The 27,214-nt window shown below is 36.8% G+C and overlaps 2 protein-coding genes across 2 annotated transcripts in view; both read right to left on the minus strand.

Annotated features, from left to right (window-relative positions):
* The window catches only part of LOC118269079 (tyrosine-protein kinase receptor torso), a 155,523-nt gene that overhangs the window by 46,376 nt on the left and 81,933 nt on the right, over window positions 1–27,214 (minus strand). The gene's annotated exons all lie outside the window — the stretch shown is intronic.
* LOC118269040 (uncharacterized) lies at window positions 2,497–3,848 on the minus strand. The gene is made up of 2 exons (XM_035583916.2): window positions 3,691–3,848; window positions 2,497–3,471 (listed from the first exon to the last, which is right to left on the minus strand). The coding sequence occupies exons 1-2, from the start codon at window positions 3,703–3,705 to the stop codon at window positions 2,530–2,532; spliced, it is 957 nt and encodes a 318-aa protein (XP_035439809.1). The 5' UTR covers window positions 3,706–3,848; the 3' UTR covers window positions 2,497–2,529.

Below are 27,214 nucleotides of genomic sequence, written 5' to 3' on the forward strand. Positions count from 1 at the left end.
TATTTAGACCGTCTACTCTGTCATCTGATGACCCTAATCAAGCCAGGTCTTGGCCATGGCACACAACTCCCATAAAAGCACAAACGCGAGCAAGTCAACCTATACCTTTCTATACAATTTCTTTATTCAATTTCCAACTTTATTTCCTTTTGTATAGAGTCGAAAATACAATGAAAAATATTGACAGATTGGAGTAGCTTGATGTGCTAGTGTGTCGTTTGAGATGGTCTTAAGTTACGCGGTTTAAAAAAAAACTAAATCGATATAAATATCTTCAAGTCCATATAAACTTAGGTAAATAGACATAATTATGTAAGTACTACTATTGAATGATAAATGATATTTATTTTTGCAAGTTGGTTACAAGATAACACTTTTACACGTCAATATTTGAAATAACTAGATGAGGCTGGATTACATTAGAATATTTAAGTCTTCAGATATTATGTACCTATATTAAAGTTAACCACCTAAGCCTTATGTGGAAAGCAATAAAGAATTGAGTGTTGAGTATGAAGTTTTATACTACGTAGGTACGTAAGAATAGCGAGTCTATTTTTAGAAAAAGAAAAGACTAAATTTTGTCTACAATTTACGCTCGAAACAATACAATAGGAGTGATTCTATATCTTCGTAATAACTGAGTGAGTTGAGTAAAGTCTAGATCTTATCTAGTTAAAAAAAATAAGGCAATTTATTTCCAAATTGTGTGTATGTAGTTGTGGTATTATTTGGTACCAGCTGACTTATTCGCGCCTTCTAAATCACTGCATAGTATAAAACAAAGTAGCTTTTTCTGTCCCATTGTATGCTTAAATCTTTAAAACTACGTAACGGATTTTGATGCGGTTTTTTTAATAGATAGAGTGATTCAAGAGGAAGGTTTATTATTGTTTTTATTAGACTCTTTTCTAATGTAACTTAGATTTTTATTGAAGCAAAAAAAGTTTGAATAAAAAGCAAAATACAGGTCATTTAACTCTTTATTAGTCTACGCCCCACTTCAAGATTTTTTATCTGTTTCTTAGAATTTATAATGCGTCGGAATTCCTAAACAGATTAGGATTAAATTCTTTACAATTTTAAGACTTATTTCTAGGTCACTGTTAGGCCACTATCTAGAATTTTAATGCATTCACCGTATTTTTTTTAAATCAGTTGTAGGTAAAAGCACGTAAAAGTTAGTATTTTGGCTGTATGAGAATTTATAGAAGTAGGTAGTTGATCTCATGGTATTTGGTAATACCATGGGAAATTAGCGGATTATGTCTTTCCGTGAGAGAATACCGAAATAAACGCTTTCCTAAAAGAAGAGGAATTTTTTACTCTATGGAGTATTGTATAGAGTAGATAATCGTCATTACATAATTAAAATGTCAATGTTATTAATAAAAAAACTGATACTAATAATCACAAAATCAATAGAAACGAAATAAAAATTTGACTATCCAAATTAAATTAGAGATATTAATATGTATCTAATATTCATTAAATTAAATGCAAATAAAAAGCCACTACTAATTCACTGCCCATTAATAAAACAAAACACAACTTTCGAAATGAATTCGCATCGAGTCGAGAACAAACCGAATCATATTGACCGTTCAAACATTTAAGTTGGACATCTGACCGCTCAGCTCATCTTCATTGAAATTAGCACGCTCACTTTCAACACAATATGCAGTCAAATGACTTGCCCAAACACGTCTACACGGAAGTTGCGAAAGCTACCATCTGCGTTATAAATATTCAGTATAAAACACGTTGTGTTCCGTCTCATCCAATTGTGTAACAGTTGAAAGATCTCCGCATCAAATTGGCCCCGCGGACTTCACTCGTTATATTGCTACTCACTAATAATGTTGTCATTATGTCAGGCGATGCTACCATTTATAGCGTGACGTCACAACCCAGTAGACGAAGGGAAAATATAAGAATATCTCTTGTGTTGTCTTGAGTACATAACACCCAAATGTCAAGGTTTACGCAAGAACATTGTGAATAAATGCAATAGGTGTGTGTTATGCAATGATATATTTAGCAAAACTCTCTTATTTTCTATAAAAGATGTTGCAAACATGCTTCTTTCTGGCTGCATGATGCAACTGAGGTCACGCTTGTCCCGATGTTGCGTAACATCGCCCACTTCGGAGAAAACACCACTTTCTACCATACACCTGTTTATGTAGCGTGTTAATGATATTGACATGTTAAAATGTTTGTTCTGTGGGTGAATGGCATTTTGAAATTTAAATTTTAGGCTCGAATTGAGTGTGTTTGTATAACCTTGTATGAACCTAGACAGCTCAGTGTAGTGAGTGTGTTGTATTAAGGGATGGAAATGAAAGCGTTCACATTTTTTTTAAACTTTTTATGCAAAAATAAGAATTTATAATACAACTAGAATTATAGTACATTAAAATTACTATTTACATAAATACATTTAGGCACCGTAATTTTTTCTCTACTTAAAACTAAGTTTGTCGCCGGCAGAGCAGGTATCACAATTGCGCGCGCCCGTCGCACCTTTTAGTAAGGGCCGGACTGGCCGGGGGGGCCGTATGAGGAGCTGACACCACCGCTGGAGCCACCGTGACCACCTCCGATGGAGCCACCGTGACCACCACCAATGGAGCCACCGCCAATTGAGCCACCGCCGATACCACCGCCGATGGAGCCACCGCCGATACCACCGCCAATGCCGCCGCCGAGGCTACCACCGCCGATACCACCGCCGATACCAGAGCCGATACCACCACCGATACCACCGCCGATGCCAGAGCCGCCTCCGATAGCGCCACCACCTTCCTTCTGGGTCTTGTACTTGATGAAGTAAACTTCGGGTTTGGAGGGCTGAGTGGGAGCAGCAGTGGGGATGGTGATGTCGGGCTGTTCGTCGGGTTTCTTGACCAACACGTAGACGAGGGTCTTCTCTTCGTTCTGAGCCTGGGCGGGGATGATGGGTGCAACGGGTGCGGGAGGAGCGGGCGCCTTAATGAAGATGATCTTGTAGTGCTTCTGGGGAACTCCTCCACCGCTTACGATGGGAGCACGCTGTTCTTCGGGTTCTGGGGGTGGGACGTGGACGTAGATGTGCTTCTGGACGATAGCGCCACCGCCGAAGCCAGCGCCGCCGCCGAAACCGGCGCCTCCTCCGAAGCCGGAGCCTCCGCCGAAACCAGAGCCGCCGCCGAAGCCAGAGCCGCCGCCGGATGAGAATCCACCAGAGCCGCCGCCGGATGAGAATCCACCAGAGAATCCTCCGGAGGAGAATCCACCGCTGCCGCCACCGATGCCTCCGAAGCTGCTGGAGCTCAGCCCACCAGAGGAGAATCCTCCGTGGCCGCCACCGAGCCCACCGCCTCCGATGAGGCCTCCGAGGCCACCGTGGCCACCACCGCCTCCGGGCGCGTTGTAACTGTATCCCGCCTCGGGTCTAGCCGAGCCGAGTGCCGCAACGGCAGCTAATACCTGCGGCAGAAAATTCACTATTTATAACACTGGTACAAACATTTGTATCGATTGCTCGGCTGTATTGATCGATCACTATTCTCGTGAGATGCACTCGAGCGATGAATAGAGCCGAGCGATCGAAGCACTAAACAATCCAATGAGGAAGCACAGTGCGCGGTCACAGGAGCGGGGGTCACCACACAGGTCACAAGTCACTTTCACTGCACGAATACCTACCAAGAACGCTTTCATGTTGACTCACGGAGGTGTCGTGGTTGTGTGATGCTCTGTACCACCGACCGTTGGTTTATATACTGGTGGATCGCCGACGCCTCTCTCCCGGGCTCTTCCTAACATTCGGCCTTCGGGCCATACGAGAATTATGATTTTAATGACACCCGTCCAATTCTTCTTTGGTGAAAACAATGTGGATCTTGTACGGCTATTGGACACTTTCACAGGCTCGCCTATGGTAATAATTGATATATCAACAGAAAATTCAATGTGACATATTAATTTGGCATTGTGTTGTGGTGGCCTCTATTGTTTCAGTTGGCCTGTGTCGTTAAATGTTCCATAGAAATTGTATTGACCATTTTACCCGCTTCAATGTTAATCCATGCAAGTTTTGCTTGATGTAAAAAGTCGGGATTAGTGCTTTGATTGCGGAACTAGGCAGTTTCCTTGTTTTCGTAGTTTTTGTGTCACCAATGATTACTTCAAGTTCTTGTGGAGGTGCTCTGCATACATTAGTTTCACTGTTTCACTGTAATACTTTATTGAACGACTGCTCCGTTACGATTAGGAAATAGCTCGGAAAAGTTTAATAATAAAAATGTAGGTATGTATTTCAAAACTTTACGCAAAATGACATATTTTCTGAAATCATACATTCACTATTAACATTTATGCGTTCACTGAACTTGTTTGTCAATCTATATTTAATCTTAGAAGTAATAACTAATAAGGATTTTTTTCAGCAGAGGGCAAAGGCCTCCTAATAAGGAATAATTTTAAAAAATCCTAAGTAATTAATGTTTTACCAATTGTCATAATTATTTTCCTCTTAACATAGAATTTAACAGAATCATGTTTTGTTTTGACCTATTTTACGAAAAAGGACTAATTTTTTTTTCTAACTTACAGTTTTTAACATTTCGTTAGTGATAGTTAGTATAGTCGAAAGTAGGTTTCACAAAGATTCCAGTTTGATATCCTGGTTCATTATTAATCTTTTATTTTTTATTCAATTTGGAACATGGATTTACTTACTATAAAAAAGTTTAATAATATTCATTCTATGCCATATCATTCATTAACATGCAACATACCTACTTTGAATTTTCTCAATTCACAATCTAATTTACATAATTCCAATTAATTCTATTGTCACAACAAAGTGGGTTAAACTGACCATTTGCCAAGTGAATGCTATGAAAATGACATCGTCATAAAAATACCTATTACAAAAACAGTCTCACTTTTACTACGAGAATAACGATAACGATACCATCAGTAAATGTCATAGTTCAAGTTAATAACGATAACGGAATGACATAAGAGTACATCGCAATAACAATAAAAAAAAAACTACAATCTCCATACAAGTTAAACTGTTAAAAGTATGGTCTAGTTATATGACTATTGTGGTACACACATGAAGTTATACATAACCAGTTTATCCTGAGCTCCCTTTGTGTGATGTTTCCATACATTTAGCGGTCAGTTTATACTGGTTATGTATAGCTTGATATGTTGTTCTCTTGCGCATATATGCGTGTTATTTAATACATAGCTTCTACACGTGAGGTCGCTCATAATCGGGATAAAAGTAGTATTTGTGTCATTTCAGACTATAACTTCTCTCATTTGTGTCAAATTTCATTCTGAACTGTTTAGTAAAAGGTTTCGGGTTTGATATCCGGGTCAGATTTAGTGTTTAGTATCTTATGATAATTATTATTTGTTTTGGAAATTTACTGATGATGCACGGAGCCTGAACGTGCCCAGTGTATGATAATGGGCTCTTATTATTACTGAACATTACTGGAAATGCAATCATCATCATGATATCCTTAGCTACAAGATGCGTACTGCTGAACATAATAGGTCTTCCCCTAATGACTACTAGATCGACATATCTGAAGCGACCTACATCCACCTTCTCCTGTAACCTTTATAAGGTAGAAAAAGCCACAAAAATAAAAATACATTTTTTGCCAAACATGGAAAATTATGTCAAAATCACAAAAAAAACTGAACGAGGAAGTTTATATGACCTATTTAATTATTAATATACGTATGTTATTATGTATGTATGTATGTTGTTATTAATAAATAACTGGGTCATGACAAACCGTTATTCTACTGAGTTAACGAACTGTTGTTTTTTTAAAGTCCTTGCATTCAAGAAAAATGTACGAAAATATCTCTTAGACCCTGAACGGTGTGAGAATATGAAATAAGTTTGTTTTTGGTTCAGCGGTTTCAAGTGTGACTGTCGATCATGTGGGTATAGTGTTCAATCTTTGGTAAAGACTGAGAAACAGTAAAATAATGGGAGAGCCATGCTTCCGACCGGAGTGATACCACGGTCTCACAGACTGACGTGAAACAACGCTTGCGTTGTGTTCCGTTGTATGACCGGAGGCTCAATTACCCCTAAACCTCCCAATCTTTCCAATCCTCGATTCCCCAATAACTCTTAAATTCCTAATCCCAAAAGCCGGTAACGCATGTGTAAGACCTCTGGTATTTCGGGTGACCATGGGCGGCGGCGATTGCTTACTATCAGGTGATCCGTCGGCTCGTTTACCAGTTTATACCATAAAAATACTTAAGTCATGAAGATAATTAATGACGTCACCAGCCTCTTAGAGTCATTGACTTTCTCATCTTATACTGATGATGTAACAGGCTGCATATATGTATGTATGTTTACTTTACGCATAGTTTTGCATACCTAGACGTATTTTTCCTTCACAGCTTATCAAGTTAACCCTCTGTTAGAATTTTCAACTTTACCACGAAAACAAGATAGAAACTCAAATGGCATGTAAAGCTATTCTAATCCTTTAAATGTGTTTGATCAATTTTCCACCCTATCGTTTCGCTTTATAGTTGAAATTCGAATAAATAATATTAAGGGTACTTTAATATGCTGTTCTAAGCTTAGGCTCGTATGTAATGTTTTTCTAAGAAGATGTACATACGTGTTTATGTATATAGATAGATGTATTTATATGTATGTATCGGAGGTGTGGTTTGAGCACTCCTGTTTTAAGTGGAAATGACATTAATACCCATTTTGAAGAGTTAAGGCGTGTTGCTATGTTGCCATTGATTGAGGGGACTTAAAAGTTTAAATATAGTGGCCAAACATACTCAACACTGTTGTGTACAACAAACCACACCTATACATATGAATCTAGCTTAATTATGTACTTTGATTCGGGAATCGCACCCAGAAACTTATGAATAAAACCTGATAACCAAAAACACAAACTAGTTATAAGTACGTACATATTTATATCCTCCTGGTTTTAAAAACCTTTGTGAATTATAATAATTAATGTCCTCAAAGCAGTCTAAAGATACAATAAAAACAGTACAGTAACTATAATAGCCGGTAGGTAAATCTTCCGATGGATTTCGATCAGGTGGCTAGTCTGTCTAACTAGACTAGCCTACTACGCAGGAAATATCATAGTGCACAAGTGTGTGCGCAAACACAGATGCATTACTGACTGAAAACTCTGTTCTCTCACTCTCTGAACCCGATGGGATTTCAGACCGACATGACTGGAGAGGGGACAGGCGCAGGACCATCGGCTTTACGTGCTTTCCAAGGCACTGGGGTGAACTAACGCCGAACTTCCTAACTCAGGACTAATAATTGTACTGAGAAAATATCATTATCACTTTTTGGCCGACGTGGGAAGCCGGTCATCCAACCACTGCTCCAGTCAATGGGTAGATATGTAGGTACTGGTCACTGACTCATAGTCTGGTACCACCATTAATAATCCCATTGTCAATCCATTGTTATCGATGGCGTTAAGTTATATCATGATAACTTTCACTTGGTAATCTTATTTCTTAACTATAGTGGACTTATTTATAATCTTTCATGTGGGTGTGCTTTATGTACCTATTTGACGGTTGTTTGAGTGAGGAAAACCTTCAACCTTCTATAATTAATTAGGTGCTATAATATTATAGTTTCTTTTATAGGATAAGTAGCAAGCAAATCAATCAGATCACCTGATGGTAAGCAATTAGCGATGCATATGAACAACCCTGGAAGAGTTACAAATACATTGTCATCCTTTTATAACGGGCTGGTCTGTCCGTTATTTTTTGTGAAAAATATTGACAACCAATCTATTGCTTTTCAAACTTGAAGAACTAATGATCAGTGTTTGCAAAATTCTTACTTTTTTCAGAATTCTTATTGCCTTTCGCATTGTATCCTTTCATATCAACACCTAAACAGTAGACACTATTGATTTACTTTCGAAAAAAATACAATATTTATTAAATACAAAAGAAAGTAAAAAGAAGATTAATTTCTAACACCATTTCTCAAGTATTGTCATAAAATAAAATACCGTGTGAGAGGATGTCGGAGTGACGTAACGAGCATTGACCTCGCGTTGTCGAATTAAAAGAGAATGCGATTATGATTTGATAAAACCGCAGAGATTTGCACTATTAACATTTCGAAATTGTACGATTTGAAGAATACCGTGTTGAATAAAATGAAAACGAAGATCGCGTATCGGCCCAGTCGGGGTCCGGCTGTGTGTGGGAAAGGAGCTCCGTCATAAAAAAAATGAAGATAAAATCGAAATTCGATCTTCAATTTTTTTTCAATAACGATAAACATACAGTGAAACGACTGTTGTTTTCACAAAAAGTTAGTAAAGGGGAAGAAGAGTATTTTATTTCTTCTTGATTTTATTCTATAGGGCTCGATCCATGTATCGATATCCTATCGATAGGGGGTGAGTCGATGGCCAAAAAGGAGGCTCTCGAAGGCAGCTCACGGTTTTATGATATCAAGACTTAAAACTGTTATTAGACATTTAGTATGTCATAAAACCTAGTAGCACTCTTATTCTAGCCGTGAAAAAAGCTCTAGTCGCAAAAGATGTTATATTAATCGATCGCATTTACGAACATTTCATCATAGTATTATATTTTATCACTAGCTTCCGCCCGCGACTCCGTCCGCGCGGATGTCGGTCTTCGCGTGGAAGTTTTATTTCTCCACTAGCTTTTGCCCGCGACTTCGTTCGCGTGGAATAGTGACTTCCGGCAAATTTTTGGTTTTAACCACATAGTTCCCGATCTCGCGGGATCTCTTCAAAAATGAGATGTGGAAGATATTCCAGGGAACTCTTCAAAAATCAACATAATGAGCTCTGCGTTTGAATTTAATAGATGTATACTCACTTAGGGCATTGAAAAATAGTTTAAAAACGGACTTAAACTAACTTAAAACTAAAGAAAGCTACGAATTACGAATTTATAACAATTAAAAAAGAAACTATATTACAACCTATCCTCTATGCTATAATAACCAAGCTTAAACTAAATAATTTAAAAGAAACGACTTAAATCTAATCTAATTAATTTATAAATTAGACTTACAATTTTATTAAAAAAACTAACTACAGTAACTACTAATAATCGATATCAAACTAAACCTACGTTAAATAGTTTAACCAAAAAACCAGGAAAACCCAACAAATAAACTTATTAATTGACAAATACAACGAAACCAATTTAGAATATACGAAACAGCAGGACCACTACAGACAAATAATCATACGACTGATAATACACTTTTTCTACGATAGTACCGAAGCGCTCGGCCGATACCCAACCAAATGAATGTAACGAAACCATAGCGCGATCTATTTCGATCCCAACGCCATCTATCGAGGATAAAGACAACTTGGATTATTTATTTATACTCCGTTCGGGCATTTTCTTTGTACTAAAAGTTTAATTATATTGATATTATTTTTTTCATACCTTTTTACTATTTATTTACTTTTTTTCGATGAATTAAAACAATAACATGAACCGAAGTCGTGTAACGATCGACATAGAATTATCTATACTCCGTTAGAGCATTTTCTTTGTACTAAATGTTTTATTATATTGATATTATTTTTTTCATACCTTTTTACTATTTATTTACTTTTTTTCGATAAATTAAAACAATAACATGAACCGAAGTCGTGTAACGATCGACATAGAATTATTTATAAATAATTTATTTCTTATTTTTATTTTTTGATTTTTGAAATAAAAATATATCTATGTCCTTTCTAAGGTTCTAAACTATATCTGTACCAAATTTCAACCAAATCCGTCAAATAGTTGCGGAGATTAATGGTATAAGCATAGAATGTTCGACGTGATTCTTTAATTTGACATAACTTTTTTATTTATGAACCGATTGACATGAAACAAACACTAAATGTAAATTTAAGCATCCCACAATATATTCGTGAAAACCGCATCCAACTCGGATCAGCCGTTTCTGAGATTAGCGCGCACAGACGAACAGACAAACAGACAAACAGACAAACAGACAAACAGACAAACAGACAAAAAAAAAGTTAATTACATTTTTGGGTTCGACATCGACATAACAATAACCCCTGCTATTTTTTTTATTTTTATTTTCAATGTACAGACAGCACTTTTCTACGATTTTATTATATGTATAGATTTTGAGTAACACTGACAATGACATCTTATGGGTCCAATATCTATTGGACCCAAATACGGCGAGACCCATAATAATTAAGGAGATCCCGCTATTGAGCTATTGCTGTTGAGCTCGCGTTCTGTAGAATAAAACTGAAAAATAAAGATTTTTTGCTACGTATTTTTCCAGGATAAAAAGTATCCTATTTAATGCCCAGGATAATAAGGTATAATTATACCAAGTTTCATCGAAATCGAACCGTTAGTTTTCACGTGATGCCTGAACCATGAACATACAGGCAGACAGACAGACAGACAAAAAAAATAATCACATATTTGGGTTTGGTATCGATCCAGTAACACCCCCTGCTATTTATTCTTTCAATATTTTCAATCTACAGAATTGACCCTTCTACAGATTTATTTTAATATAAATGAATGAATGAATGAAAGAGAGTGTTATAAACGTAAGAGTAGACAAATATAATCAGAAAGCTCCGAACTGCTAAGCTATCGGGAGTTATACGTGTTATTGTGAGTCAACCATAAAAGATAGACATTTGCTGTCGTGGAATATTTTTTAAAGAATTTTAAGGAGAACATTACCGTCATACATGTTTTCTGTGTAGCTTTAACCATTAAGGCTGCACACGCGACGGAAGCTTAAAAATGGAGTAAGTTCTCCTGTTTTCCCAACATTTCCCTTCACTGCTCTGCTCCTATTGATCGTAGCGTGATGAAAAGTATACTATAACCTGCCCAGGAGTATGAAGAACAATTGTACCAAGTTTCGTTGAAATCTGTCGAGTGGTTTTTATTTCTATAAAGAACATACAGACAGACAGACAGACAGACAGACAGACAGACAAAAAAATTTCTGATTGCATTTTTGGCGTCAGTATCGATCACTGATAATTATTTTGGAAATATATTTCATGTACAAAATTGACCTCTCTACAGATTTATTATAAATATAGATTATCCTTCCTTTTATCCTCGTATTATTCTTTTTCTTCAGTTTTTTAAGGCACCTACCTTTTTGGGGATCAAGACTACAGAATGTGTAGTTTTTATCTCTCTTCAAACCACCCCGGTGGCTACTCTCAGCATCTATTAGGGGTACCGGGTCCTCTAATATACCTACTCCGGAGCACCCACGGTGTAACGCCTGTTATGGCACATCCCAAGGAGACATGCGTCTTCTTTGAGCCTGTGTTGCACGGTAGCACGAGATTACTGTGCTACCGTCTTCCCTGAGGGCATTGGATGGGCATCGAGAGTTAACACTCTATGCAGTATTACTTATCTTATAGTCATCTCAACTTACGCCTCAAAGAAAATACAGGCGTAAAGTTGTTAGGTAAATAGGCCCTAATACAGAAGTCCTCTTATGTCCTAACAGTACTCAAAGTCTAGATGCTAAGCACTAAGTAACACAAACACTAATGCAACTATTGAAAACTATGGCAAGTGTACTTCATGGTGTTTTAAGATTATTGTGTAATAGTGCTAGCAAATTGTATTACATAATAATTATATTAGGTATAAAGGGTTGGTGTAGGAAGATGTCTATTACAATATCATATGCTCACATCAATAGCTCATTAAAGTTCACTGTCAGATTACAGAGGTTTCCTCTACATAATAGTTTGCCATAATTATCGCGCTTAGCAGGCGAGTTAGAGATCGTATTATAAAAAGTTCAGGTCCAGTGAACTCTGCCATTCAATCTCTGTCATATGTGCAGTCCCTTAATTAGTCCTATAACTGAATGAATTAAGAGTGGGAGAGCCATGCTTCGGCACGAATGGGCCGGCTAGACTGGAGTGATTACATGGGCTCACGGAAAAACAGACGTGAAACAACGCTTGCGTTTAGTGAGTGAGGTTACTAGAGGCCAAATTACCCCCTTTCCTTATCTTTCCAATCCCCGATTTCCCCAACAACCCTTAAATTCCTTCCTGCCGACAACGCAGTTGTAACGCCAGAGTAGTTTCGGGTGTCCATGAGCGGCGGCGATTGCTTACCATCAGGTGTTCCGTCTGCTCGTTTACAGACTTATACAAAAAAAAAATGTGTTTACAAATGTGTTCTACTATGTCACCTACATTAAGTTAACCATACAATTTTATTAAAAAGTAAGAACGAAATTCACAAAATACAATTACATAAACATACAGTAATACGTGGTTAAAATAATACGTAATTCAAAAGGCTCCGGGTCTGACGTGACCCCTTAAAGTTTAGAACGCGTGGACGCTATCGTGGGCGGTTCCCAGGTGGGCCAATTTGATTACCTCCCAGACCTCCCACGCACATTTATAGATCAGTCAGTTTTGTTATTTATTCAAAAGCTTTTGCTTATTGGAGCCCCTATTATTTGGAGTTCTTGTACATTCATCATGATTGTCTGACAAGAGTCTTAATGCCAGACTAGAGGTTATTCAGATCGTGCCAAATGGCAAAAATTGGAACCCTTTTAGATTCGTCATGTCGTTTTTAATAGATCGAGCGAGATGTTTAAATAGGGATGATGACGGGGTATGACAATTAAAAATCTATTTAGTCCGTCAGTTAGGTAATGAAAAAATATTAGACACTTTTTTTTTATTTTGTCATATAAGATAACAATACTTAGATAAAAAGAATCAAAGTTTAGGAGTAGGAGCAAATACTTCACAGCCTATTTATTTATTCAGATCTTTTGTGCAACATACATAGAAATACATAGTTAAAGAAGAATTTTCAGAAAAAATCACAACATTGTTATTTCAGTATTGTTCAGAATTATTGTTTTTACGTGAAAATATGTGTGAGCATTCAACATTTTTGAGCTGCATAGAAATATTCATTATTAGCTTTTGCATATTCATTGTCTAACTTATTTAGTATTCAACATGTATTTCTAGTGTTAAAATAAGATAAAATAAATTAACGTTTCGTTTCACAAAACAGGTAATTAATTTGCTGTAGACTTAATTTTTTTCGCGATGAAATCGATTGGTTGGATAACGTTTTAGAAATATTTAATAATTATACATATTCATAATCTTTATATTATACAAATTAGTAATGTAAAGTGATTATGGAGTCTACTATGCTATAAGTAGTTTCCAAATATTGCCTAAAACATGTCTAGATGTTAAAGCTAAGGCCTCTAGAGGTCAAGCGATTACTAATTAGGTAATTATTCTTTGAACGTTTTAATTTTTAGCAACTATTTAATGGATTTTTGAATTAATTGGATGTAAAAAACGGTCTCACAAACAGTCAAAGTCTAAGCCTGGGTACGAAAAATATCGATAAAACGTTGCAAGATGGCTGCGATGCACAAATCGTCTGTCAAGCGTGGGGAACATGAACTTAACTATTTATTCTAGCTTTTAAAGATGTCAATTAGATAGGGTTTCTTTGGCCCTAGGGGCTAACTTTAACCAATAGGAATCCAGAACTAAGCGTACCTATATTAATTTTTCATTGGTCTAAAAGTTTGTGTCAAAGGTACTCTCTAGTGACTGGACTATACATATACATATTATTTGTAACTTAGTATTCATCTGGTCATCTACACATACATACACACATACATATGTATGTAAGTGACCGATGTTATAAACCTACTTGTATTACATAATACTTACTCAGTAACTACACTTCAAGTGACATGTCCACAGTACTATCTACATATTGAGTTACACAACCAGTTTATTACGGTCTCGCTTTATGTAATCTTTCAGCACATTCGCCGGTCATTTTATACTGGTTTGTGCATAGCTTGATGTGTCTCGTGCACAGTTCAAACAACTTCCGTTTAAACTAACCTTTTGGTTAAATAAGTGCGTAACATGTAACCGCTACTGGTGTTTCTATTTTTACATTTACTTACTAAACGTTTTAATGTTCTTTTTGTTTTGTTTGTACATACATAATTGCTTTTTTTTTGAAAGTTTAAACTATAAATAAACATAACGATGTAGTAAGCAAAGGTTTTCTTTTAATTTTCATGTAATAGTTAGACTGTAATTGTTGTATCAGTCCCACCGTACCCTAATATAGAATAAACACTCAAATATTTATCATGAAGTTGTTGATTCGTCTTCTAGGTTCTTTTTTGTTTTTTATTAGAGGAGGGAAAATCATCTAATGACATCTCTCGCTTAGGGTGAGGTGAGAGGGAGTGTCAGACTCTTACTGACTAAAATCCACTCCCGTTTCTACTCCTGCTCTACGTACCTGAGCCTCGATAACTCGCTATGTATTCCGTAGCTTCAGTTCGGGCAGCAGCCCTACTGGGCCTCACCAATGGTGTATCAAACCACTACGGCTCTTTGAGGCGCCCGCGGAACGTGACGCGCCGTACACACGGGTCTGATTCTGGTTAAGCGGCAAGATATCCATGCTCGTCGTTCGCAGACCTGGGGCCTTAGTCTGCTATTACAATTGTGTCAGAATGGTCGATCATTGACCAGTGCAAGAGGGAAGGAGCTATACAACCCACAAAGCTCCGTCTCTTGCACTGCTCAATGATCGACCATTCTGACACAATTGTAAAAGCAGACTAAGGCCCCTGCACTTGTGAGAAATTGTCGCGTGATCCCCGACGCCCCCGCACTGTCTCCCATGAATCACGTAGTCCTTGGGCCAATTCTTTGAAACGCCAAGATTCCTAGTAGAGTCTCAGTTATACCTACGTATACCTATACTATAGATGCGCTTATTTCGTCTCTCTACCTAGAAACGACACCTGTTGCTTAGCTATTGTTGTTTGTGCAACCTGTTGCCGATGTTTCAACACCGAGCCGATGTTTAAATGTCCTTAGAAGATGTTTATGATCAGATAACATTGTTTTATTAGGTCTTAAAGAAAGGTGTTATAATTTTGACCTGTCTGTGTGATTTTTTTTTTATGTTTAATGGGCCGACGTTTGGCCGCTATCTCGCCTGATAGTAAGTGATGATGCGGCCTACGATGGAGCACGTCTGCCCATAAGCAACCTTTTCACTCGAGCTTTGAAGACACCCAGGTTGTACCCATCAGGAAACACAGACTCCGGCAAGGAGTTCCACTGCCTAGTAGTTCGCACAAGGAAGCTTGAAGCGAAGTGCTTCGTGCGAATGGGTGGAATATCCACCATTTTCTGCAACACCGTATCTCCTGAATGCATTGAACTGATTGGAGTACATTTTTTTGTTTATTCAGAGCCTTGTTCACAGTGGGTCTGGTTATACACAATAGGTACATATACAATATTTACGGCAACTTGACCAAAGAACACGATAATCATGATGATTTCAAAATAATTAATGGTATAAGCGAGTTTTAACGGACCACCCTTTTCCATGTTTTCCCTTACTGTTCAACCATTCAAAAGTTGTCTGTAAGAGATCGTTTTTAGTAATAACACCGCCTATTGTACTATCAATTTTCAAATGTTTGACCTTCTTGTTTGATATAGTGTAAAATAAAGGGATTTTCTATTCTATTCTATAAGTGAAATAAAATAGGCCTCTTTGTATATTAATGGAAGATTTTTTCTACTCTATGAGGTGTTTTTTCTACTTAATCCCTTCCAGAGCATGTATCTATTTCACCACTCTCTCTACAGAACATATCTATGTACTCAGCAAATATTTGTATATGAATTTGAGTAACACTTATACATATGTATGGAAAGACATTTTACTTCAAAAAACTATTGATCTTTGAACTCTAATACTTGACCTTAATTTTGTGTTGCATATCCATCGATTCGTTTGTATTTACATATTATATTATTTTCGTTGGAAATATAGGTGCTATAATAATATTACATTTTATTGCACATACCTTTTTTATGATGATGGGGGAAACCTTCAAAAGGCACCTAGCTTTTTGGGGAGAAAGACTAGGGAGTGTGGGATTTTTACCTCACTAAAAACACCCTGATGGCAACCCTCAACACATGTAAGGGACACCGAGTCCTCTTAGTAGACCTGCTCCGGTTATTTGTTTATTTTACATACCTACCACTTTTTATTGCAAAAAATATTCCTACCAAACAATATTCTGTCTGTCGCCGTTTTACGCTTGAACCACTGAAGCTATTATAAAGTATTTCGGAACAAACAAGGAAGAACCTTAGGAAATGACTTATCAAGCTTCCTTTGAACGAAATTGTACCTATTCGCCTTTTCATATTCCTACTGATATAAAGGGTTAAAGTGAAGACACCCACATAATATTATATTATCGTGTTTAGTGTTTATATGATCAATACAATATTTGATTAAGCCAGGAACCGAATGCAATGAAAATCAGCTTTATTACTGATCTATTAAAAGATTTTTCTAAAGAAAACTGCGTCTTAAAACAGCAGAATAGGGATGATGGCGGGGTATGAAAATTAAAAAATGTATTTAGTCCGTCAGTTAAAAATAAAAAAATATTTGACACGTATTCTTTTACTTTGTCATATAAGATTACAATACTTAGATGAAACAAATTAAAGTTTAGGAGGAGCAACTACATCATTTCTAGAAAAAAAATGTAACTAGAAGTGACGTCACGTCATATTTACTAACCTAACCTAACCCTATTGCACAAAATTACACAATATCGTTCAACATATTCGTCTACACTTGAAGTGTACATCTCTAATGAATGTTCACAGACGTTTACTTACGTAAATATTAATTAAATTATTGTGATCTTTGATCCATATGAATGTAATGTGCATTTATAATTGGTTTCTAGCAATAATTATAATAGAAAGGGTGTTGGAGCACTTACGAAAGGAATTCATCAAGAATGAGTTAGAATGCTAGTAGATATCGAAATCATAATATCTCCACTATAAATCTACTAGCTTCTGCCAGTGGTTTCGTCCGCGTTCCCAGTGGATAAAAAGTAGCCTATGTGCCATTCCAGACCATAATCTACTCTTTCAAATTTCATCCCGATCCTTTTAGCCGATTTTGAGTGAAGGATAAACAAACAAGCATATAAACTTTTGCAATAATATTATATTTTTTTAAGGTGGAAAAATCATCCAATGACTTCTCCCGCCTTGGGTGAGGCGAGAGGGAGTGTCAGACTTTTACTGACTAAAAACCACCCCGTTCCTACTCCTGCTTTTCGAGCCGGAGCCCCGGTAAATCCGCTAGGTAGTACGCAGCTCCAGAATATTGTATAGTAGGATAAGAAACAAACCGAAATAAAAGTATGTAGCCAGAATGCTTATCTAGAGCACTTTCATAGACAGTGGTTGTGAATGTAGATAGATGATTCAATACCTTCCTACTAACGCAATGGGAGACAGGCGTGACGCTATGTATGTAGAAATATATATTATATATCTTACATTTGAAAGGCATAAACTCGGGTCATGTACCTTCATATCAACTAGCCGACAGTACTATGAACTGTAATTAAATATTTATTGGAGCTGATGGCTTAATACGAGTTTGTTTTACGTTTAACGAAACGAGACCACGTTCGGCACTCTGATTGGTTGGTTCATTTGCACCGGCCAATCAGAGCGCCGAACGCGTTTTCATTTCGTATTCGTTCATCGTAAAGCAAACTCTTATTAAACCTTCTAATGACGCTCTGTATGTAACATACATCATCAGGATTTTCACGTCTACTGCTGGATATATGCCTCTCCATTGGCATGCCACTGAACTCGATCTTCGGCTCTACCCATCCTACCACTACCAGTCACCTTGCGGATATCGTCACTCCACCTAGCTGGAGGGCGCCTTAAACTACGCTTGCCTAGACGTAGGCTAAAAGATAAGCAAGCTTAAGTGGTAGTGGGTCGGTCCGACCAATCAGAGGACTTGATACGGTAACCGTATATAAAATCTCGCACTAGACCCTCTGTCTTCAAAGTAAGCAAAGCTGCAGCCATTCATTTCAATTAGTTTAACGAAGAGCGTGTTTGTTTGAAATTATAAATCTTGGATGTAATTAAGGTATATTTTGTGGATGTGTCTGTCAAATTGTTTGTAAATGGGGGATCTTCGTGATATGGCGTGTTGCGTAATTAGATTTATTATTGTAATTTCTTTTCTTCGTAGCTTAACTTGAGAATTGTTAATAGAAGCATACTTGGGGCTTAATTATCGAGCTTCGGCCCTAACTATAGAGCTAATTTAAGCAGGAGTAGGATGGTTTCTTGTCATTAAGAGTCTGAACCTCTCTCTCGCGTCACCCAAGACGGGAGAAGTCATAGATTATAGATTTCTCTCCCAAAAAAAAAAACTGACTTGGATGAGATAAAATCCAAAATACAATAAAACGTCATCGGGAAATATCTTTTATACTTAGAAACTGACAGAGGAAAAGTAACTCCAGTTTTTCAGTTCTGCTACGAACTCCACGCGCCAATTTTCACACACTAGTCACGATTTCAAACTCGTAACGTCACACCAAACGTAATTTTCAAAAAAGCAATACTTTATTCAGCACTCGCACTTTTAACTACTCCACCAAAAAGACAAGCTCGCTACTATCTAGGAAAAACCCCTATTACATACATACCTAGATTACCTAGCTCACTCCAATCTAGTCTTACACTTCACCTTTATTTCCGCCTTTTAAAAGTGGACTATCCATTTCACAAAGTATATTGAGATGATCATAATCAAGAGCATCTGAATGCTGGTCTATATAACGTTACGTGTCTGGTTATCTAACTGGTGGATAGATCATGTACGAGTTATGTGTGCCCAATGAGATAGAATGTCGTTGTTTTGTATTTCGTTTTATTTGAGACTGTCTATATTTGTACAGGGTGTAAACTGAACGGTTCCAAATGTTGCAAATAGGCGATGGTAAAAAATGAGTTGTATTAAAAAACAAATAGGATTTTAATGTTGATTTTATGTAATAATAGTAATCAACTGCTTACGGCTGATATTGCATGAATAACATGAAAACAGAAGTGATTAAAATTATAAAAACAAAAAATATTAGCAATATAATTGTAGCATTTTAGGAATTGAAGGTTTTGCGTTGCCGGTTGTAGCGGCTCTGGTGTTTCGGGTGATCATGGGCGGCGGCGTTTACCAGCTTATACCGTAAAAAAACTATCTGTAGATTTTGCTTAAGATATAATTTTGCCTTTACCTGTGCCAAAGTTCTATTAGGAAGATGCTAGTTTCTGTATTCCATGGGAAGATTAGTAAGAATTAAAGCTGTTTAAGTAAAGAAGAGGAAAGTAAGAAGCGATAGACATGTTCAACAAAAACAGAAGACAGAACAGAAGTCGATTCCTACCCAAATATGAAATTCAAATAAAAACACAAATACACACATCCAATGTTTGCATGAAACTCCTAATATTGGCGTTCACATTCCTAAGGATATTATTGCCATTCCTTTAAGCATTTGAGTAAACATTGATACAATTTTTTATGATTCCCGAAGCGACTTGAATCTGCTCATAAATATTTGATCGTGTTAAGATGTATTTGTATCTTGGTTAAAGGCATGTGGGATGATTTGAGATGGTAAATAAGCCTAATTAGTACATAAAAGGTAGGACTGGTATACTAAGAAGTTGTTCTGCACGCACTTTACCAAATGTGTCGGTGATGCCATCCGATTCTGTGTTACATAAAATGAATGATTCGTTTTTATGTGTGATTTGGTGGGTACAAATAATTTAATGTGCCATTACACCGTGTTTTAATGTAGTGGACAGTCTGATTCCCGGGTTAGTCATAATATAATTGGGCTTATTTTTCGGATTTTAGAAATTTTTCAGTCCCCCGAGGCTGGAATTGTGCCCAGTATATGGCAATAGGTTCACCCCCTATTACCTATGGCATTACGAGACGTAATATGCACTTCTGCCCTCTCCTTCGGGGATAAAAGACGTGACGATACGGACAGTACTTGATATTATCTATCTTGGCAAATTTCTTATCCGCTATTCCTCAGAACTAAAAAAAAAAAATCTCGGGTAATATTTTATGTAATTTCTACTCCGGGTCTTTTCGGATCGATATTAGGACTTAGTGCCCCAAAATCCAATTTCCTTTCTAGTTTACTAAGTCCAATATAGGATCGTTATTAACCCTAGATATCTAACCTTCGTTGATTCGATGAACACGCAGCAGAATATTAGCTATTCAGTGAAGCACTTTCGAGACGTATACAGGTTCATAAAGTACATATAAGTGCAATAGTTTTCGAGATATTAATGGTACAATCGGACGTTAGGATTCTAGGATGAACATATCTGTGCGGTCTACCTAGCGGGTTTACCGGGGCTCCGGCTCGAAAAGCAGGAGTAGGAACGAGGTGGTTGTTAGTCAGTAAGAGTTTGACGGAAAAATTTGAACGTATCTAAAACCTACTTCTACTTTTATAAATAAATCTTTTTAGTTCCACAAAAGCCTTTCAGTAGTCTCAGTCAGTACTACTTCAAGGACAACTACAACTTTTATTTTACCTAGTTACTAAGTAATAAGTTAGTTGTAGAATTAATCAGTTACAGACACTCCTGGCCTCGTGATGAGCTCATGAATAACAGGTCCGTCCTCTCAAATGTAGTTAGGTAACTTCGGAACGGACTCGTGAGAAAATTAAGTGTTCCAAAGATTTAATCATTTGGAGGGCAAAAAGGACAAGCGTGAGTAGTAAATACTGTTTGATTACGAAGTATGGTGTTGGTAATGGGGCCTATTTACCTAATACCTTATTTTTGCTCACAAGATCGTACTAGTGTGAACCTGTCGTTATTCGTCCAATAGGGAATTATTATACTGCCACACGTTCAAAAGTCTAATGAGATTTTTGAACGTATCATTATGTTAGATATTTTAATTGTTTTATCAGGTGTAGTTTATGATACGGACCTTGTGCAATCTAGAATAAATGTCCGTGCGTTTAGGCGTTTTTGTCATACTTATTATTGGAGGCAAGTATAACAGCTCACAAGTAGGCCCCACTTAGTTTTTAAGTCAAATTTCCATGGTGCTTGGCGACTGTGCTTCTTCCAGGCAATCTCTTTTACGCCTTCAGGTTTAAGTCATTCTGTCTCTTGCATTGAAATCACCAAGGGAAATGGAAACTATCTTCTTCTCTGATAATATTATTCTTTTGATTTCCTTAGTATTTTTTTAAAGCCATTTTGATTTTGATGATATATCTTCAAATTCTCAATAATGGAATCCTAAGATTGAGGAGCTATTTTTGACCAAGGGCCACTCCTGTTATTATGATCAGTTTCACAAACTGATTTTAGTATACTTAGTTTCATCTCTGCTTACCTCTTCATAGAACCAGTGTGAATACTACGCTTCTGATAAAGAAATACATTGTCTTATTTCACACTCATTATGCGGATAGGCCTTTAATTTCCCACTCAAATAGCCAATGAATTCTATTACATAATACCTAGAGAGTAAAATCCAATTTCGAATGCCTTACACTATTTTTGGCTTGCTCGTGGGTGTCCCAATTCCATTTCGGAACCTAAACCACATCTATTTATGTATTATCCTATATATCTTTTAATCTTTGTAATGTAGATATATTTAATTCGTATTATTTAAATAAAAAAAAGAAAGAATCGATGGAAATAACTTAAGAATGCATGCACCAAATCGGATGGTTGTTTTTTTGTCATTGTCTGTTAATATTTTATAAAAGAAGGTATGTTTGGTCAACACAGATGGGGCCCAATAGGGCTGACGCCGACCCAGAGCTGCAGACTGCTTAGGACTACCGGGGCTCCGGCTTGAAAAGCAGGAGTAGGAGCGGGGTGGTTTTTAGTTAGTAAGATACTGGCACTCCGTCTCGCCTCGCCCAAGGCGAGAGAAGTCATTGGATGATTTTACTCCCATAATAAAAAGGCATGTTTGATAAAGTTTTATTTAATAGATAGCAAACAGGCATAAGGATCACAACGGGTGGTAAGCGGTTATGATCAACTATGTGCACAAACAACCCAAGTGCATAGCCAATCGCTTAAAAATAAAATCAAATTTATAGTCAAAGCAGAACAATAAAAAGACAAACTTAGAAATTGAACATAACAAGCAAACCATTAAAACAAAACATAAACTCACAATCACAAATAATGTAATGAAAAGTTATATAAATCATTATTGAATGCGATGGGAACCGAACTCGATACCCCGGCCATCAATACATAGGTGTCAGAGAAACAATAACACTTATTGTATCACATTTGCATGTGCACCAACGTTCCCATCCGTATTGCTAACTCAAAAAATTCATTACGTTGGATTGAACACATAACATTTGTTTTTTTATGGTATAGAATGGTATTGTAGTGGTGGCTCGGAGGTTTAAGACACGCTACTCATGCATGAGGGTGCGGGTTCAAAACCTACCAATGGCTAGCTGGTAAAAAGTTGACTTTCCGAGTTATTATAGTTATTATAAACGATAAAGGAAAATATCATCTGACATATTTATCATTACTCACTTGTATTGATTACGAAGATTAAAAAGTCACATTTAGTTTTTCATAAAGACTATGTTCAGATTTTGTATGATTTTTTCATTGTGTTTATATTTTGCTTATTTGTATTTAGAATTAATTTTAAGACCTTTCTATCGTAATGGGGAAACATGTAATAGTAGTTTTAGGTGAGATTTAATATAATAAATAAGTTTTAATAATGTATTACCAACTTTTCACCAGATATGTTGTGAGTCCCGAGTAATAGGGAGTGCGTTTATTGCCATATTGAATCGGACACAATTAGGTAATATAGTTTCAATGCTACCACCTACTGAGATTTTTTTGGAAAACCGTAATGCTGTGCTTCAGGAATCAAACTCAATGCCTATTACTTGGCAGTTGTAATAGCGACCTCTTGACCAGTAAGGCAGTCGTTGGTCATTATTACGTTAGATTACAACAACAGTGAAATCACAAATGTGAGTAATACACATAAGTAGCAAGAACAGTGTGAGTTAATCTTCTATTTCTATCAGATTTCTATGCGTAAGCGCACTTGCCATACGTGATAGTTCATTCTAAATGCGTAAGTTGCGCTGTAGGCCTACGGAGATCAAATTAGTGTTGGGTGTTGCCAGCATATTAAATAAGTTACGTCAACCGGTAATCGGATATCTTCAAAGGGAATATTGCATATATTCAATGTGTGGGATAGCCATGCTTCGGCACGAATGGGCCGGCTCGACCGGAGTGATACCACGGCTTCACAGAAAATCGACGTGAAATAACGCTTGCGTTGTGTGAGTGAGGTTACTGGACGTCAATTACAGCCCAATTTCTGTAAGAGATAGGCAAATTTGCACTTATTGTTTTTAATTTTTTCAATTAGTTTCATTACAACACTGAAATTTAGCGACAAAAATAATTTTATAGTAAACAAAAGCGGTAACAAAGTGATAAAATAATTTGGAGCAAGGTTCAATACTATTTTGGGTATTATTTTAATAATTTTCGGTTATTTTGGTGGCTAAAACCTTGTGATAAATCCTTTTATGTGCTTTGTGAATGATTTTGTTTTGTTTGTTTATTACATCAGATTAATGATTAAGGTTTTATTTCAATTTAAGTATGAGACCACTAGATAGACACGTACTTTTAAACTGTCCGCGGTTGTTGGCATATACATCAATGTATTTACAGGGTGACTTGTAACAGTGTCAGAAATTAGCCACTTTCGAACCAGGGACCTTAGGACTAATTGTGTAGGAAATTATGTAGTTGTTTTATCATATCCCGATGATATATCATATCATCTGTAGTGGATGCAGGTGGCGGCTTGTCGTTCTATGTGGAGGACTAACAGGGAGGCCTTTGTTCAGCAGTAGACATCTCTCGGCTTATGATGATGGTGATGATGATCACCTTCCGAGAGGAATACGTCGAATTACAAGTCAACCTGTAAGTATAATATGCTCGGTACTTATATAAATTGTATAGCAAAAATAATCAAGCTTTCAGCAAAACAGTTTGATTGATTTCCTTAGTTAAAGGAACATCAGTAAGAAATAATACGAGGCTTAAAGGAAACAGGAAAAAAAGGTCTTTTTGATGTGACATTCTGTGGGTGAGGACAACTATTTTCCTCATCCGGCTACAAAGAGGGAAATCAATATGTTTTTCAAAGGCTGTGTGTATTACTTTGTCGGACATAGTGTTTTAGAAATCTGTAAATATTACTGTTTTAGTTTCCAAGTTATTTGTGTCAGTAGCAGCGCAACAATCGCCGCGTCGTGTGTCGCGGAATGCTGCTCATGAATATGAGCCTCTAGCATGGCTTGAAACTAGTCGAGTTCCTCGTCAAAACAGTACGTGAGTAAGCCGATAACATAATAATTAATTTAGTATGTCTCACGAAAGTTACAATAAAATCAAAGTTATTTGTGCCTACTTTCTGCCTAACCTGGACTTGTAATTTCTAATTATAAGTTTGCAATTCGCTTTGAGGAAGCGTGGTGATCAATACTCATTCCTTCTCCGCCTTTGTTCAGCAGTCGACACTTATAGGCTGATAATACTAGTATAAAAGTGTTTATAGTTATTTGAGGAGATATGAAATACTGTGATAAGTTTCAAGTCCGGGTTAAATGGCTAAAAGGCCCGGTTATTGGAAAATGGAATCTGATCTGTCTCGGAAACAAATTGTATAAGCTGCGCTAATGTCATTAGAAAATGTAACGTGTGACCAAGACCTAAGATAAAGTTTACTTTGACATATCTAATTTGGCGAGTGTCAAACCCGTATTAGAGATCCAATTCGCTTTAATTCGACTATCGTTTAGTTTTACTACCGGGGTTACAGACAAAACTAAACAAACAAACATGTTCTAATTTAAAGAAATCGTAATTCTGATCAATACAGTAGGGCCGCTGCTCGATGCGGAGTTGCGGACTACTAAGCGGGTTACCGGGGCTCCGGCTCGAAAAGCAGGAGTACGAATGGGGTAGTTTTTAATCAGTAAGAGGCTGACACTCCCTCTTGCCTTACCCAAGGCAGGACAAGACAAAGATGATGATGATTTCTGCCCCTTAAAGAAAATCTGATCAATTTATTAATTGATCAGATTTTCTTTAAGGGGCCAGCGGGGGGAGCCAGTGTTTCATCCATTCCCGCGGTAAACAAAGTAGCTTATGTGTTATTCCAGACCATAATCTACCCCTGTTCCAAATTTTATTCTTTTTCCTTCAGCCGTTTTGACGTGATTGGCTAATAAACACACCCACAAACTTTCTCATTTATAATATTAGGAATTAGTAAAATCTCCCACTGTTGCTAAGGACTCCTGGATCACGGCTCAGGGCCAATTGATCATTCCACCCAACATTATTGACTTTTACAAGCAAAAACCTCGAGACGTATTTTCGCAAAATACACAAGATTAGTTGTTATTACGTTTCGTATAATAACTTGGGTAAACTTTGAAATAACATCAGCCTGTTCTCTGGAGAAATTTCTATTGGGGCCAAGAGTAGAACTAATAAAACTTTAGAGTACATTAAAAGGTACCTATTATTGAGTTCCTTTTGGGATGTTTGTCGAGGAAAATCCATTATTTTGTGAGGTTTCAAATTATGTTCATATTGTTCTAGTTGTTTAATAAATTATCGTTGGTTTTATCCTGATTTGTTTGGGTACGTAGGCGTAGAAAAGAGAAGGTAAGGCTCTGAAAATGTCCAACTCTTTATTTAGGTCTAAAATTCAAGCCCAAAAGTATGAGAGAGCCATGCTTTGTTATGAATGCTCCAGCTCGACCACGGCCTCACAGAAAACCGACGTGAAACAACGCTTGCGTCGTGTTTCGTTGTGTGAGTGAGGTTATCGGAGGCCCAATCCCCGATTCCCTAACAGCCTAAAATTCCTAAGCCCCAAAAGACTGGCAAAGCTCGTGTAACCTCTAGTGTTTTGGGTGTTCATGGGCGGCGGTGATTGCGTACCATCAGGTGATCTGTCTGCTCGTTTACCGGATTATACGATAAAAAAGTTACTGGGTGAAAAAATGTGAACTTATAACACACATTACACTAAGTTTAGATTTACATAATTTAGATTATTTGAATTCATATTTAATCAAAAATTCTCATCAATAAATCTAAATTTGAATCTAGCTGTAGGTACATAATAATAAGGTCACAAACGGCAAATCGAGCTTTCTACAAGCAAAACGTTACGAGCCAATTAAATAAATACCATTAATGATTAAGTAACCGATAACGATAAATTATTATTAAAATTATTTATTAAAAAATAATTACACACACACACACGTAACATATAAATTTAATTACATATTAAGGCGTGAAGTACAAGTTCGTGTTTCAAAAATTATGCGCAGGCGTCGTTTGATTGACGTGCGTTAACAAAATGACAGTTACTGTCAAATAGCTCAACTTTTAACATTTTTAAAAGGTCTCCTAGAGTAAATAATGGTCACCCATCCATGGACTGACCGTGATAAAGACAGCTTAACCTTTATAGATTGTGCAATGAGAGAATCTTTGTTGTTTTGTCGCACCTATATGTTGTTTTTTGCTGAAGAGGCTGGTAATGACGTCATGTAACATGAGCTTAGTTAAAATACAAGGTCTTAGATTAGTTTTATTCCTAGGTTAAAATCACACTTAATATTATAAATGTAAGCGTTTGTTTGTTTTGATGTTTGTCCGTCGATTACGCTGAAACTACTGAACGGGTTTTGATGAAATTTGGTATACAGACAGGGTATGAGCTGACTTTTTATCTGCGGAACGCAAAGCGGGCGAAGACGTTTGTAGAAGCTAAAAAGTGTGATTCTGTATAATGCTTTGAGTTTTAATTTTCAATTTAGAAGGACGATGCTTACCTACAGCGTGATATTTAATGATAAAAGATTAAAAATTAAAATGCATGTTTACTCTATAATTATGTGTGGTCCAGTTAAAGCTAAAATCAAGGTGATTTAGTAATCAAGTCCTAAGTGATCTAGATCAGTACAGCGTATTAGTTACCACATTTGCATGCCTCACACAACACCGGAACATTTTCGACCGACAATTCCTACAAAAAACTGGTTACT

Source organism: Spodoptera frugiperda, chromosome 2, assembly GCF_023101765.2.
Source record: "Spodoptera frugiperda isolate SF20-4 chromosome 2, AGI-APGP_CSIRO_Sfru_2.0, whole genome shotgun sequence".
In the NCBI taxonomy this organism is placed as follows: domain Eukaryota; kingdom Metazoa; phylum Arthropoda; class Insecta; order Lepidoptera; family Noctuidae; genus Spodoptera; species Spodoptera frugiperda.